This window comes from Electrona antarctica, assembly GCF_951216825.1.
Source record: "Electrona antarctica genome assembly, chromosome: 17".
In the NCBI taxonomy this organism is placed as follows: Eukaryota; Metazoa; Chordata; class Actinopteri; order Myctophiformes; family Myctophidae; genus Electrona; species Electrona antarctica.
In genome coordinates this window covers 21,057,957-21,074,237 of record NC_136798.1, presented here as the reverse complement: position 1 = coordinate 21,074,237, position 16,281 = coordinate 21,057,957, and the positions used below count along the sequence as shown (strand labels likewise).

The 16,281-nt window shown below is 43.2% G+C and overlaps 1 protein-coding gene across 1 annotated transcript in view; it reads right to left on the bottom strand.

The window, feature by feature from the left end:
- Positions 1-16,281, bottom strand: part of igf2r (insulin-like growth factor 2 receptor) — a 54,002-nt gene that overhangs the window by 13,160 nt on the left and 24,561 nt on the right. Inside the window, exons 17-35 of the mRNA XM_079527074.1 lie at positions 16,006-16,121; positions 15,096-15,252; positions 13,527-13,706; positions 13,013-13,108; positions 12,816-12,917; positions 12,241-12,403; positions 11,172-11,345; positions 9,536-9,685; positions 8,718-8,896; positions 7,660-7,747; positions 6,291-6,500; positions 5,350-5,480; positions 4,369-4,472; positions 4,091-4,224; positions 3,522-3,718; positions 3,088-3,214; positions 2,479-2,610; positions 1,121-1,280; positions 639-747 (exon numbers count right to left, since the gene is read on the bottom strand). Coding sequence (XP_079383200.1) covers positions 639-747; positions 1,121-1,280; positions 2,479-2,610; positions 3,088-3,214; positions 3,522-3,718; positions 4,091-4,224; positions 4,369-4,472; positions 5,350-5,480; positions 6,291-6,500; positions 7,660-7,747; positions 8,718-8,896; positions 9,536-9,685; positions 11,172-11,345; positions 12,241-12,403; positions 12,816-12,917; positions 13,013-13,108; positions 13,527-13,706; positions 15,096-15,252; positions 16,006-16,121 — 2,709 coding nt within the window. The remainder of the gene's footprint in view (positions 1-638; positions 748-1,120; positions 1,281-2,478; positions 2,611-3,087; positions 3,215-3,521; positions 3,719-4,090; positions 4,225-4,368; positions 4,473-5,349; positions 5,481-6,290; positions 6,501-7,659; positions 7,748-8,717; positions 8,897-9,535; positions 9,686-11,171; positions 11,346-12,240; positions 12,404-12,815; positions 12,918-13,012; positions 13,109-13,526; positions 13,707-15,095; positions 15,253-16,005; positions 16,122-16,281) is intronic.

Sequence of the window (16,281 nt, the reverse complement as noted above, 5' to 3'; positions counted from 1 at the left end):
AGTAGGGCTGGGCGATGTGCACCACCATTGTACAAGCAGTATAGGCTATAATACAGGGTTATATGGTTAATCAGAATAATCAATTATCTTTTTGTGTCGATTCATTGATATATAAGAAGAAAATGAAAGACAAAACCTTTCTTCGGGAGTATTCGACTAACCTACACATGAGCAAGACACGTCAGCCGTTGATTCTACATGTAAATGTCGGTAATTGGTTCTAAAATGTTTATATATTTTGTTATTTTCGCTTAATTTTCCAGGCCTAGTATGTAGTATTAAAAAAAGAAATTCATGAGTCAAGAGTCGAGCATAAACTTGACCAATAGAAGAGACTTGTGTACATTAACCATGCAGACCATGACCTTAAACCTGCCACATCTCTGCTGTCAGTTTGCTGCGCTACTGTGCGTCATGCATGTATTGGTTAGCTGCACAGTGCTGTTAGCTTGTTAGCTAATTCCTGCAATCAGTAACAAGTCGAGACTGCAAATGATATCACAGCTCGACAACACATGCAAATATACGCACGCACATCACATGCACACATGTGCAAGCGTATACACATGCTAGTTTGACAAATACTCCAGCTACAAGCAAAGAGATATGGGCGCGCACGCATGCACGCACACTCTTACCAGGTGTTCACAGGCCAGGACCGTGTGTAGGGAAAATAAGTGAGTGCAGGTTTCAGAGTCAGAGTCAATCAGGACGGGTTCAGTGGATGCAGACCCAGAACTGGCAGACCTGCAGGGGAAACCAGGAAATATGTTTTACTACTAGGGAGGTCAAGCACCATCACATCTTTGGGAATAATACCAATGCCTCCACAGACCAAATAATTACATTTTAGTAAGAGTTAAAATAAATTAAAACACGCACGCACGCACGCACGCACGCACACACACACACACACACACACACACACACACACACACACACACACACACACACACACACACACACACACACACACACACACACACACACACACACACACACACACACACACACACACACACACACACACACACACACACACACACACACACACACACACACACACACACACACACACACACACACACACACACACACAGAGAGAGAGAGAGAGAGAGACCTGCAGATGAAGCTGATGACACTCTTGTGTTTGAGGGCAGTGTTGGCAGGACATGGATCTCCTCCCGAATAGGTCAACTCCAACACCTGGTCCTGGTATGACAACTTCCTGTTCACCTGTCCCCCGCTTACCCAGTTGCTGCGGCCTTTAATACACACTCCTGAAACACATGCACATGCACACAGTGCATGCCTCTACTATAACTGTAGACACAAGTCAAGTGTGAGTGCGTGCGTGCGTGCGTGCGTGCATGCGTGCGTGTGCATGTCTGTGTTGCACTGTGCCCGGAGTTGCACTGCGTACCATTCCTCCATCGACTGCAAACTTGGCAAGAAAAGCGTTGAGGGGTCATTATGACCAATAGGTATTGGTGTAGTAGCAAAATATGAGCAACCAAAAAGGTACATGGGACTACAGGTCTCACATTAATGCACACACACACACTCACATTAAAATATTCTACAGTATGACTCGTTAACAGAGACAATTTACTGGGTTTATTTTCCCTCTGGTTTTCAACCAAACTTAAAGGTCAAACAGGCAGCGATCTTAGTAATTCCTAGTAATTCATTCTCAATGAGACCTGCGTTTTTTTTCCTGTGCACGCAGAGAAGTCGAGGGGCGACTACACAAGCAGATTTACGCGGGCATGGTCCCGTGAAACTGTCGTGCGCGTGCTCGTTTCGTGCACCGTTACGCTTGCGTTATCACGCCCCTCTTGAGCAGACCTGTCGTTGATCCAGGCGACAACGCCTGCGTCAATCGATGCCCGTCTGAAAGTACCTAGAAGGAATGTTACGGTCTGTGACATCCTGGTAACAATTATTTGATGAGGTGTGCACCTACAGTAAAGGTAGAGTAGTGATCCAATGCTGTGGTGCTATGGAGGAATAAGAGGCCGTGACGCAAGACTTGCGCTATTGCATAAACCATTTGAATATAAACACTGGTTCTGTTTTAGCATGGACTAATGTGTAACCAGGAGCCCACATGGCTCTCTGACAATGTGTCTGGTAAGAAACGGTTTAATTAGCAGCTTTTCTGTTCAAAGGCCTATTCAATGCTCGATCGAAACATAGCTCGATAATGCTGCCGTTCTTTCCTTTGTAATATAGAAAGAGGTTAGCGCCTCAGCCATTTTGATGCGAAAGTGATAGACAGATCTGCTTGTTTCAATAATGACAGAAGAGAGATTTTGTGAGGCTTCAACAATGCTTAGATTTGGGAGGCAGGCCGTTTTACTTATCTGCTTGTGTAGAAACCAAAATGCAATATGACGCAAATATGTTAGATTGATGTCGCGAAAGAAAGTATCACAATAGTTGTCATTATGGCAATCAGCCCCAGCCTTTACACACCGGTTCCAGGGCTGCATCCAGCGTTGGCGACCTGTCCACAGATGTTGAGCCTGAGCATGTTGCTGCGGTCCTTGTGGTCGTAGACGGTGTAGCCTCCGTCCACAGCCAGGGAGTTCAGGTCAAACAGATAACCTACACGCAGGGGTGGAAAGTAACCAGGTACAATTAGTACAATTTTGAGGTACTTTTACTTTACCGGAGTATTTCCAATTTTCAGTACTTCTACTCTATCTCATCTCAGAAGAAAACTACAATTATTTGAAAACCTTAGTTACTTTGTAGATTTGTATTATTACGAAAACATACATGAACCACTTCAGGCCTACATTTCAGCCATTTGAAAATAGACGATCTGCAAACTCAAAATGTGCTTCTATATTTGTCTGCTTGTATTTGTGCGTGTGGTGTGTCGGTGGCGTGTAGTGGTGGAAAAGGTATTCACATTTTGAATGTGAATTACTGCAGTGTTACAAGTAAAAGTCCAGCATTAAAAATGTACAAAAGTATTGGTCTCAAGTCACAGAATGTTCTATTTCACAAGTTTTAAAATGTATACAAATCTTTTTTTAAATAGCAGAGCTACAAGCTCAAAATGTGTGTGTGTCTGACCTGTAGCAGGGTTGATGACTCTACAGTCATCATGCTGGCTGCTGTTCAGAGGGCAGGCAGCAGCAGTGGACCACAGGAAGGTGTACACACACTCCTCAACCTCTGAGATCAGGGTGGGGCGGGAGTCCTGATAACCACACACACACACGCACACGCACACGCACACACACACAGTAAATTAATGTGTGTTATTTGTATCAAGGTTATTATTCAGTAGTTAAATGTTAGATGTAGTGTCGATGAGTACAAAAGGACCACAATGGAAACAAGCCATAGGCACTCTTGTATCGAACTGTACTTTCCTGTGCTTTTTTTTCTTCTCTTTTTTCTTTTTCAAACTGCTAAAGTATTCAATCAATCAATTAGCTGCATAATAATGAAGTGTGCGTGCGTGCGTGCATGCATGCATGTGTGTGTGTGTGGTGGATCCTCACCACTTTATCTTTGTTACACTGGAAGCGGATGACAGTGCTCTTCTTGCGGATCTTGTCTGAACACAGCTCTCCGTTGGTGTATTTGAGCTGCAGCACCCCTCTGTGCCAGAGGGGGGCGCTCTCTGCCTCCCCCAGGCTCATGTAGTCATCATTGTGCTTTAGACAGGACGCTGCGCCTGACGGACACGCCCATGAACCTATCACACACACAGGAATGTGGATTTAGTCAGTTTTCTTAGTATTACTCTCGATAAAATGAAACCATGTGTCCAGCCTGTAACATCATCTTCTTCTATGACGTCAGTCATCTATGACATGTATTCAAAATTTGGGAAAGGTTTCAGCTTGATCAAAGCAGATTTTAGTTAGCTAAATGTAGTCAACTAAAATGTGTTTTGGAGGGCCGTAATGGCTCATTTCTACTTGCATGTCGAAAATAGCCGATTCACAAGCTGTAGATTTGCTATTTTTGGAGCCCCACACAACCAAGCATAAAATGACTTGTCTTAGTTCTACTGGATCTCTTCTTCACTAGTGTGTACAAACTTGATGTTGATTGTCAAACCTACCTCCCAGAGGTACCAGAGACCTGCACACGTTGATGTAGAAGCGTTGCTGTGTGTCACTAGTAGAGGGCTCAACAACCCAGTTCCTGTTGTCTATGGCGAGGGATGACAGATCGTAGGAGTGGCCTTGGCCATCGCTGAGGATGGATGAACACGCAGTCACGCACATGTATACATACGCAGTATTACGCACACACAGTTATAAAAATAAATTCATCTGCAATTGAAAAAAAGAGTTTCAACAATTTCAGATTTAATATACTATAGGTGGAGGTGCTTACTTGAATGAGCAGCTAGTGGTTTTGATGGCAACACAAGCCAGGGCGGTGCGCCAGTTGAACAGATAGGTACAATCTGAAGTCTCCTTGATGAACTCTGGAAACCCCTACAAAATGCAACATACACAGTTCACAACAATTGTCAAGAGAAAAAATGACCCCAAACTATCAAAATATATATACTTAAATGTATTTGTGTTTGAATTTGTATTATTATGCAGCTATCTGAACTATCTGAATTAGCACAGGATATGCATTGGATCACCTGGCTTTTATAATCAGCTGTTGACATACACAGTAGCAGTGGCATTTTGGCAAATGTTCTGAAACTCGTATCGAGCAATTCATTATGGAAAACTAGGGTGAGTCAGGAATGTATGCAAATTTAGCTTATGTTGGAGGAATGTGGGTATACCAAAATATCCAGAAAAATAGTTCAGTGGTAACCACATTGTCAGTTCTTGGACATCAATATCTGACTACTTCTAATAGTGGAACAGCATCTTGTGGTGATATTTTCCTGGGTTGTTTTTTTGTCACTGTATATGTATATACGGTATGCACATAAATATACAGTAGATGAAATGTGTCCTCTGCATTTGCCCATCCTATAACAAGTGAGCAGCAGTGAGGAGCCATTCTATGGCACTCCAGGGAGAAATTAGGGGTCACGAGTCTTGCTCACACATTATTAAAACGTAGGCGCTGCTTTCCGCCCATGTACAGTAGTGCAGTACTACTGTGGCTGCATACAGTCCATACAGTAGGCTGGGAGATGGGCCCCGTTAGTGGTAGAATTCACTGCAGGAAATCAATAGTATTTGTAGTACCACTGTCATATTGTTGATATCAATGTCCACATTATAAACACTGCATGCATGCATGCGCGCGGGTGTGTGTTGTGTGTGTGTGTGTGTGTGTGTGTGTGTGTGTGTGTGTGTGTGTGTGTGTGTGTGTGTGTGTGTGTGTGTGTGTGTCTCTCACTGGGTGCATATCAGGGTGACAGGTGAAGTGTATCTCTGTGGTTCTCTGGTAGATCTTGTGGCAGGACTCTCCGTTGGTGTAGTTCAGTATGAGCTGGTCTCCCACATAGGTCAGAGTCTGAGACGCCATGCCTGTACACCACAAGCGCACAGAATGAACAGCAACACAAAGCTGAGCCTTCAGAGAGTGCACAACAGCTCCAAAACAGCAGACATACATAATAGACTTGAATAGTACAATGCTTCGGCGATCCCACAACAAATCGCTGATATAAGAAACTAATTATCCCCCACATATTACAATATTGAATTTTAGATATTGCCCAAGCCTAGGATACGTTTTAAAAAGGCACACCCTTGGCTCTTGTTAAATAGTCCGAAGTACAATTTTAAACAAACTTTGCCCAGATGGAGCTCCTATGAACTTTGCCCAGATGGAGCTCCTATGAACTTTGCCCAGATGGAGCTCCTAGACGAGGTTGTGATATACCCCGTACCACTGTTGGGGGAGGACGATGTCCCGTCTTTCCTGTTTACGCAGAAAAAGTGCTCGAGGCAACGCTTTTTCAGGTGATGTACTGTATGTTATATATTGTATGTACAGTTGGAGGCCATCGATATTGTCCTTTTCTTTTTGCTGAGGTTTGCGTGATCTGCGCAAAAGGACAGTTAACCCATTTTGGGCGGGAACCCCTTTTGGTGTTTTAAACATTGTTATAATTTAGCTATTGAAAAATAGCAGATCTACAAGCTCATAGCGCGCCACCGAGTGGCGCGCTACGAGCTTGTAGGTCTGCTATTTTTGAAAAATCGTGTAAATATTTATTTCAGAAAACTGGAGGATTTAGAAGGATTTTTAAAAGTTTTGAGGTCAGGCCTAAATGGGTCAAATGATAAGGGACAATATCGGTGGCACCCAACTGTATTCATGAATGTCCATACCTGCTATCCTGTGTGTAGTTCCCTCCACCTGGCAGGAGGAAACCACTTCGCTCCCCGTGTCCTTGTTTGTGCACACCCCTCGCTTGAGCCCGCCGCACACAGACAGGTGGTACTTGTACTTCCCGCTCGGTATCGGGTAATCCTTGTCCTTCAGGGAGCTCAGGTTGAACTCAAAGCCACTGCGGGGGTCCTTAACACGACAGTCATCACCTGGAGGAGGGAAGAAGAACAACTTATACCACATAACAAATTCAACCTGGTCTTCCTATGTTGAGCAAGATATTTATAATAATTATTTATAAAATCATGAAGATAGCAGTTCTACAAGTTTGTGATGTAACATGCTGTGTGCTTGTAGATAAGCATAATTTTCTGTCTGTATTCGTCGAAGGGCTTAAAATCTTGAAATGTGTCATTAGCACAGAACTGGGAAGGGACAGAAAGAATGTGTGGCTTGTGTTGATTGGGTCCAATATGTAGTTCAGTGACCATGGGGCTAAAGCATGGGTCAGAAGCCTTGTTCATGTTCACTCTCCCATTGGAATGAACAGACTCCAACCTACTTCCGGTCTCCTAAAGAGACCCACAGATATGGGAAGTAAACCGGAGATGGCGATGGTGCTTCCCTATCGTCACACCCATTATGAATTGCTTTAGCTGAGTTGCTTGCCATGTTTTTAATATGCTGTAGTTTTTAATCTGAACTGGAAAATAAACTACACAAATCAGCCTAGGCTAGGGTTTCAGGCAACATTTTCTCATGTCACTCATGTCGCCACTAGATGGCAGCTTTTAACTAGTTGCCACTGACTTTGAAGTGGATGTTAAACTTATGCAAAGTAAAACATAATTATATATTTTTTGTTGATGTCTATTAGCTCTATCAAATGTTTAAGAGAGTTACACTTACCATTCTGCTGCATTAATGTGCATTTAGTATAATGTTATGGATCACACTACCAACTGGTGTTGCTAAGAATCTAATCACGGAATTGGATCCTGAAATACTTGCAGCCATATTGCTCAGGTTTACATTGTCACAGAGATACCATCAGCGTGTCTGGGAGTCATGTGGTTGTGGGTTTTTTCTTCTCGACTGTCAATATTTATATCGTCCAACAAATAGCTCTAAAAGTGATCCAAAGGATCGTAACTCTATGGGGAAGAGCATTTTCATTACCCCAGGCTAAAACCGGATGTGACGTTTATGGGCGTTACTGTTATCTCTGTGTGAATGTATGCTCTACTTTCCCAATTACCATGGCAGTCAGTGGAAAGCATTTTCCAACGAATTCCAGGTCTGTAGTCGCTACACTATCACTGACTTCTCTGTAATCTTAAGTATCCTCCAGTTTTCCAACACACACACCTTGGGTTTTCCTAATAGGGCAGGCCACAGATGTCCTCCAGATGAAGACATATTCACAGCCAATCTGACGGTCAAACATCGGCGAGCCCTAAACACAGAGAGAGAGAGACACACACACACACACACACACACACACACAGACAGACAGACAGACAGACAGACAGACAGACAGACAGACAGACAGACAGACAGACAGACAGACAGACAGACAGACACACACAAATTAGATCAGACCCGATTGATCGGCACATCCCTGGGGAAAAAAAACACCTACTCAGCCATGCTGTGCTCAAGGGTATTTCCCTCGACGCCAATACAATTGCTCATGGTGGATTTGTTGGGTCTCTGTAGAACAAAGTATGGTGTACTGCATGCTCTATTGTCTAACATGTTTGGCATTATAATTTAAATAAAATGTATTTATTGAGTGATAGAAAGTTAAATGACTGAATTAGACATTCCATAAAGACTGATTTATATTAAAAAAGAGTCCTATGGCTCTAAGTAAAATGTATAATTTTTTTATTTTTCAGCAATAAGCATGTTTGAGAGCAAGGATTCACAATCAGCTAAATCTGCTCTTTAAAGTGAAGTTACCCACGTCTCCACCAGGGTGGTGCTTATACGTGAACTTTGACTAGTTTTTGACTAGTTAAGCCTAAGGGGACAACAAGACAATGCAAGGGACAATAAAGACAGCAAAACAACAGAGTGTAAAGAGACTTAATCCATTGAGACCTGGAACGCATCCATGTCACGTTAGCGTTTAACCACATTAACCATTAACCCATTTTGGGGCGGGAACCCCTTTTGGTGTTTTAAACATTGTTATAATTTAGCTATTGAAAAATAGCAGATCTACAAGCTCATAGCGCGCCACCGAGTGGCGCGCTATGAACTTGTAGGTCTGCTATTTTTGAAAAATCGTTAAAATGTGCCTCAAATATTTCCGAAAATTGTCATGATTTAGAAAACTTTTTTTTTTAAATTTCGACGTCAGGCCTGAATGGGTTAAATAATAAGTGTAATGTGAGGTGTTGAGTAGCTCTCATACTCACAGGGTTGTCATCACACTGGAAGATGATGCGTGTGGAGTAGTGGGAAGCAGGGCCGCAGCGGTCTCCATTCTGATAGACGATGCTAATGGAGCCGTCCTCAGCCATCTGTGGACTGGACTGGACGTAGCCCAGGTTCACACTGCTACTGCCAACCCTAGAACATGCTCCCAGAGGACCAACTAGAGAGAGAGAGAGAGAGAGAGAGAGAGAGAGAGAGAGAGAGAGAGAGAGAGAGAGAGAGAGAGAGAGAGAGAGAGAGAGAGAAATTATGTTATGATTATCCATGGATAGAATTAAAATTACAATGTAGGCATTTAGCAAATGCTCTTGTCCAGAATGATTTATCAACTGCAAGATCTTAGTAAAGACCTCTAGTCAACAAACAGGGAGAATCATGTTAAGCATGCAGTGGTAAGAAGAAGTCATGGGAGAGAACATGAACTGAATATAATGGTCCTTTAATTCATTAAAAGGACCATAATGGTGCTCTAGCTTGTTCTGGCACATGCAATACGACTCACAGTATTGTTGACATTATTGCCAACTTTCTTCCAAAGCATACCATGTTGGTTTGGTTGATTTTGGTGGAAGCCATCGCCTTCCATTCATTCCAGAACTTTCAGAAAGATTAATCTGGGAACTATTCCATAAAAATAAAAAACGTGTATGCTTTGCAAAATCATAATGTTAACTAGAATGCCGTAATTCAAGACTCGAGTGGTACTGATGTCAATGATACGTACAGTAAATGTTCCTCAGAAGTGTGTGTGTGTGTGTGTGTGTGTGTGTGTGTGTGTGTGTGTGTGTGTTATTTTTACCAGGACAGCCTTCGACACTGGGCAGGGGTTTACAGACGTTGATGTAGAAACTGCGCGTCTTGGCCTGAGGTGAGGTATCTATGGCAATCCAGGGACTGTCCTCCGCATCCCGAGTAAGGTGGCTCAAGTCATACTCGTTACCATGGGAATCTATACACAAAGGAACCCAATTATATATAGACTCACTTATATCCCACGATTTTGCAACCCATTTTCTCACCCAATGTCAATTATCTAATGTAATCATGGGCGCTGCACTTCTACTTCCATCCTATATAGACGCACTCTACCAACATATGACATCAGTATGCAATATATTATAATATTTTATTTCAGTAAAAACGAGAAACCAGTAAAAGTGAGAAAAACGGAACTGGTGCCCGTTTTTCCGGTGCGGGAGGCCGTGGCCGGGGAATGGCAGTCTACTGGGGCAGGGATACAGTATTGTTGTATTTACCGGTAGCCTGGCAGTCTACTGGGGCAGGGATACAGTATTGTTGTATTTACCAGTAGCCTGGCAGTCTACTGGGGCAGGGATACAGTATTGTTGTATTTACCGGTAGCCTGGCAGTCTACTGGGGCAGGGATACATTATTGTTGTTGTATTTACCAGTAACCTGGCAGTCTACTGGGGCAGGGATACAGTACTGTTGTATTTACCAGTAACCTGGCAGTCTACTGGGGCAGGGATACAGTATTGTTGTATTTACCAGTAGCCTGGCAGTCTACTGGGGCAGGGATACAGTATTGTTGTATTTACCAGTAACCTGGCAGTCTACTGGGGCAGGGATACAGTATTGTTGTTGTATTTACCAGTAACCTGGCAGTCTACTGGGGCAGGGATACAGTATTGTTGTATTTACCAGTAACCTGGCAGTCTACTGGGGCAGGGATACAGTATTGTTGTATTTACCAGTAACCTGGCAGTCTACTGGGGCAGGGATACAGTATTGTTGTATTTACCAGTAACCTGGCAGTCTACTGGGCAGGGATACAGTATTGTTGTATTTACCAGTAACCTGGCAGTCTACTGGGGCAGGGATACAGTATTGTTGTATTTACCAGTAACCTGGCAGTCTACTGGGGCAGGGATACAGTATTGTTGTTGTATTTACCAGTAACCTGGCAGTCTACTGGGGCAGGGATACAGTATTGGTGTTGTATTTACCAGTAACCTGGCAGTCTACTGGGGCAGGGATACAGTACTGTTGTATTTACCAGTAGCCTGGCAGTCTACTGGGGCAGGGATACAGTATTGTTGTTGTATTTACCAGTAACCTGGCAGTCTACTGGGGCAGGGATACAGTATTGTTGTATTTACCAGTAACCTGGCAGTCTACTGGGGCAGGGATACAGTATTGTTGTTGTATTTACCAGTAACCTGGCAGTCTACTGGGGCAGGGATACAGTATTGTTGTTGTATTTACCAGTAACCTGGCAGTCTACTGGGGCAGGGATACAGTATTGTTGTATTTACCAGTAACCTGGCAGTCTACTGGGGCAGGGATACAGTATTGTTGTTGTATTTACCAGTAACCTGGCAGTCTACTGGGGCAGGGATACAGTATTGTTGTTGTATTTACCAGTAACCTGGCAGTCTACTGGGGCAGGGATACAGTATTGTTGTTGTATTTACCAGTAACCTGGCAGTCTACTGGGGCAGGGATACAGGCCAGCGCCGTGGCGAACTCCAGGAAGACGTCGTGGGTGGTGTGAGTGGAGGAGCTGAGCTCCTCTCGCAGCAGCTTCAGAGAGCCAAGGTGGGAGTCAGCGTCACACACAAAGGTAATGGTGAAGGTCATCCGAGTGCCTGAGGGACGACAGGGGATATAAGACAGTGTTTTTTCTCACCTTTCAAGTTTCAATAACAGTTTCGTGTTCTCATTCTACTACTCTGCCACTAATATGGAATGCCCTGACACCATTCCTTAAAAAATGTGGATCACTGACTTCTTTCAAAACAGGCCTGAAAAACCATCTACCAGGAGACCACAAGGGGAAGTAATCGTAATTATTCCCATAGAACATTTTTTATTTTTTCTCCTTTGTACATAGTGTTTTGTATTTGTTGATGATTATGTATGAGGACTTTTGTGTGTGTTATCCTTTTAAAATGTCTGACTGTACCTCATGCCGTTTACAAATCAAAACATTTTGAATCACAGAGTCCCTACTCTGGGAGGCGAACATTCTGCGAAAATAGCAGATCTACAAGGCTCACAATGTGTATGTCTTGTAGATCCGCTGTTTTTCTGCAAAGAACCAGTGGTCCGGGGACCACCAGTGGTCCTTGAGGGGGTTCCAGGTGGTCTCCAGGTGGACTTATAGATCTTTAACTAAAATGAAACCAAATGGATTTGGTTTTATCTTACGCGTCGCTCTCAAGTTACATTACTGTTAAATATCTGCATTACAAGTTAATTTACAAGAAGTCTATGATATTACAGAAGGTAGAAGAATTGTTATTTTTTTATCAACATTTGCAGTTAACTCTTCTATAGTACCAACATCAATACAGCATTGAATTGTGGACAAAATCTTATCGAAGGATAACAACATATTCTTACGTTCTGGGTCCGAGGCTAAATCTCATCAAATGGTGGTCCGCGGCTCAAATGCCGAATAAATAATGGACCTTGATATGAAAAAGGTTGAAAACCATTGGTGTAGAGGGAAAACAGAGCAGATGTGCAGTCTACTGTTACCTGTGGGTACATCCAGGTCTCCTTTGTATGTGAGGGTGAGCAGTCCGTCAGTGGAGTACTGCAGGGTCTTCTCCACTCCCACAGGGGTTATGGCCTTGCCATCTTCCAGCTCACAGCCCGCTGCCCCCAGCCCGCACGCCGCCGCCTCCCCACAGATATTCACCTGGAAGAGAGGAAAGAGGACATGCTTGCACTGCTTCTCAAAGTGACCAGGGTTCTTGAAGGGGTTCTTGGGCCAAATGAGGAACAGTTTAAAACGGCTTTAACAATATTTTATACTTTGGCTAATCTAAAAATAGTTGATCTTCAAGCTCACAGTGTGAGCGGCTATTTTAATTTTCCAAAAATCTTTAAAAAGTGTGTCATTTTGACAACCAAAAAGTGAATCATCCGAGTCTCTATAGGTCAGTGCAAGCCTACTGATTATTTCCACCAAAGTCCATCTGTTGAAGTTATTTTGCTAATAAAAGGGCGAAAAAGATTACACCCCTTTGAATTCATGCTCGGGTACATTTTACAATATTTGTGTGTGTGTGTGTGTGTGCGTGTGCATGTGCATCTGTGTGTCAGCATACCAAGAACGTCTTGCCATTTCCTGTGGTTGTGTAGCCCTTCTCAGAGGCCAAGGGCTGCAGGTTGAACTCAAATCCAGTGTTGGGGTCCACCACAGAACAGCTCTAGAACACGAACGCACACACACATTAAATCATCAAACCTCAACTTTCTTGTTTCACTGAGGACATCAACAGCCCATCATAAATTTGACACTCACACTGTTCTGGGTAGTTCTGATGGCACACGCAGCGGAGGTCTCCCATATGAAGTTTGCAGTGCAGTTCTGTTCAATCAAGAAACGCGGAGGCGACGACTGTAAAATTGCACCACAGACAGATAAATTAGGCACATGCCAAAGATTCATGTTTATATGCACAAATGAGGGAGACAGTTATTCAAATGAGGAAGGCACTCCGATTGTCGTGAAACCTTATTCACACTACAAGGAAGAAATGCCATCCTAAACTTTCAAATCAGCCTCTATACTGTATAACAGGCCCATTCATGTCTACCTTTTCTACCTATAACTGGACTGATCGGCTGAATCACATTTTTGGTACTTATACATGACATACTCTTGTAGGACAAAGTGGGTAATTTATTTACATTTATTAGTAACAGAACAGGTAGTACAGTCAAAGGTTACACTTAAAGGACAACACAGCACATAGTGGTCCCCATTGTGCTCAATTCATCAGTGTGGCATTGATAATGTGCTGCAGTGCACTCACCCCAGCTCCCTTGGAGCAGACCAGGTGGATGCGTGTGGTGTAGGTAAGCTGCAGGCCGTCTGATTGGCAGGCCGCGCCGTCTGTATACTCCAGCAGCAGCTTGTCCCGCCCCTCGATGATGGGCCCACGCTTGGCCACGCCCATGTTGGCGACTGACACAGTTTCTAAAACACCGCCCCCCTGAGAGACAGAGAGAGTGAGTCACCACTTTGTCAACTCCATGTGCATTTCAGCATCCACAAGGGAACAGTGTGGCTCGAATTTGGATCTGGACTTCTTGTGGCCAGCGTGTGATATCAGTCGTCTATGACACTGATCCCAAACAGTGGGTCTGGACCCATTTGTGTGTCACGGACAGATTTTTGTGCGTTGCGTGCAAATACCCCCCCTTTTTTGTTAGTAATTTAACTAATTTTATTTCAAAAGATTTTCATACATTAAAAGGAAATTCAAACCATTTTTCAAAAAAAAATTATGAGTTAAACTAAAACAATAAAGAAAATGTCCATAAATTCCACAAATGTAACTTTTTCGCAGAAGTGAAAATAGCCGATCTACAAGCTCTGCAACGCGTTGTGAGCTTGTAGATCTGCTATTTTCACTAGTTTGTGTCCCAGGGACGGGAGACATAAAATACAAATATGTCTTTTGGTTCACGGCTAAAAAGTTTGGATCAGAGCCCCTTTGACTCCCATTATAAATTAAAAAGTAAAAAGAAACATCAGCACTGTATGTGTCCCGTAGTGGAGGTACTTCTGTGGCCTACTGCCAGTGTGCACAACAAATTTGATGCTTATCGGTCCAGCGGTTTGCAGACACTCTTCTAGTTGGCAACAAGACACGTGAAGAGCCACAACATAAAGTAGCTATACTTAACTCTAACGTTATCCAACTAGTCAAATTAAAAGAATAAACATGCAGCTTACAGTGGCCATGTAGGCCACTGTAACAATGTGCTGAACATTGGCCCAACTTTCAGAGCACTCAGCCACATGGCACATTGAAACCTCAGGTCACAGCAGTCTCAGCAAGCTGAGGAAATTTTTATGTGACATGACATTTGGCACCAAAACAAAAGTGCTACACCATGGCAGCACTTTGGCTTTGGGCCTCAACGATGATGGAGAGTCCAAGAAATGTGGATTATCAGTCAGTCAACAATTGGAGCAAAATGGAAGACCAATAAGATCCACTAAAAACAAGAACTGTCTGGATCAGAATTAATACTATTATGGGAGGGAGAAAATAGCATTACCACGATATCTGTAAAAATCACACTCGTGTGAAGTGAGCGGTGCCTTTTATCATGATGATGATGTATGATGTTGAGAACGTCATCATACATCAGCCAATCAAAGCATCACATTCCTTGCTACAAACACACGTTCCGTGCTTAAACGGACATACACACAAAGCTGTGCATAGGAGCGGATGCACCGCTCAACAAGAAACACAATCACCGAAACTGCAGTACACAACAATGTGCAGGATTGTTGTTGATTGGAGGACAGTATAGGACAATGCAAGGCAGGTATGCCATTTTAACACTTCACGTGTTACACCACACACCTGCTGCGTCTCGTACTTCATCTGACACACGGACGCCTGGCGGTCACAGCCCGTGATGGCCACCAGTGGCCGACACACGTTGATGTAGTACTTTTTCTTTGGTTGATCCGAGAGGTCCATGGTCTGCCAGTTCCTACTGGAGCCAGGACGAGACAAACTGGAGACAGATGGATAGAGGGGACAGAGGGGTGGGGTTGGGGGAGAAATAGAGAGAAAGAACAAAAGAACAGTGCAGAGAAGGAGTTAAAAGAAGGAGCAAGATGATCGTACGTAGTAGTGGTAATGACACGAAGACAGTGAGAGAGACATCATGATGCAGATGACCAATAAGGAGATAGAGCGGAAGTAGGGAGAAATACGCAGAGGTGGGGAAAAGAGGTGAACAGAAAGAGGGAGAGTTGATGAAATTATATAAGACACAATGTTCAGTCTAACACAGTGAAATCCTGAGTGCTGATTTAGCTCCAAAAGTGTAATTGATCCGGAAGGATCCAACAAACATGATGGATGGCAACTAATGGCAAGTTTCTACACAAGCAAGCACAATATCAGGAATACACAATAAATAATAAACGTTTGTATTAAATCCAATACCAGTATCGAAGGGAACCTTCGGTACAAACTAAAATGTTTTATAATAGTTTATTTAACAGAAGGTGTCCCATCCATAATGGAATGTTCAATAACGCTGTCCTGCTGCAGTTTCCATTTAAATGTAATATTGTGATATTGATATATCAATATCAAATATCATGATAGTTGGCAAATGTCAGAAAGTAACAGCCCACCCAGCAGTAACCGCACATTAAAAATCAGCAGGATTTTGGATATTGCCCATTGACCACATTCACATCATGGTATCAGATCAATCAGATTCCGGATCACAGTGTCTAGATCAATGTTGCTGTACCTGGACAGGTCGTATTGTTCCAGAGTGTTGGGGTCGGTCACCACACACTCATGGGGTCTCTCAGGACAGGCGTAGGATGTGTACCAGCGGAAGATATATGTGTAATTGTCCTCCACCTGAAATACATGTATACACACAGTTTATAATTAAGAGAAGAGAAGAGAAGAGAAGAGAAGAGAAGAGAAGAGAAGAGAAGAGAAGAGAAGAGAAGAGAAGAGAAGAGAAGAGAAGAGAAGAGAAGAGAAGAGAAGAGAAGAGAAGAGAAGAGAAGAGATT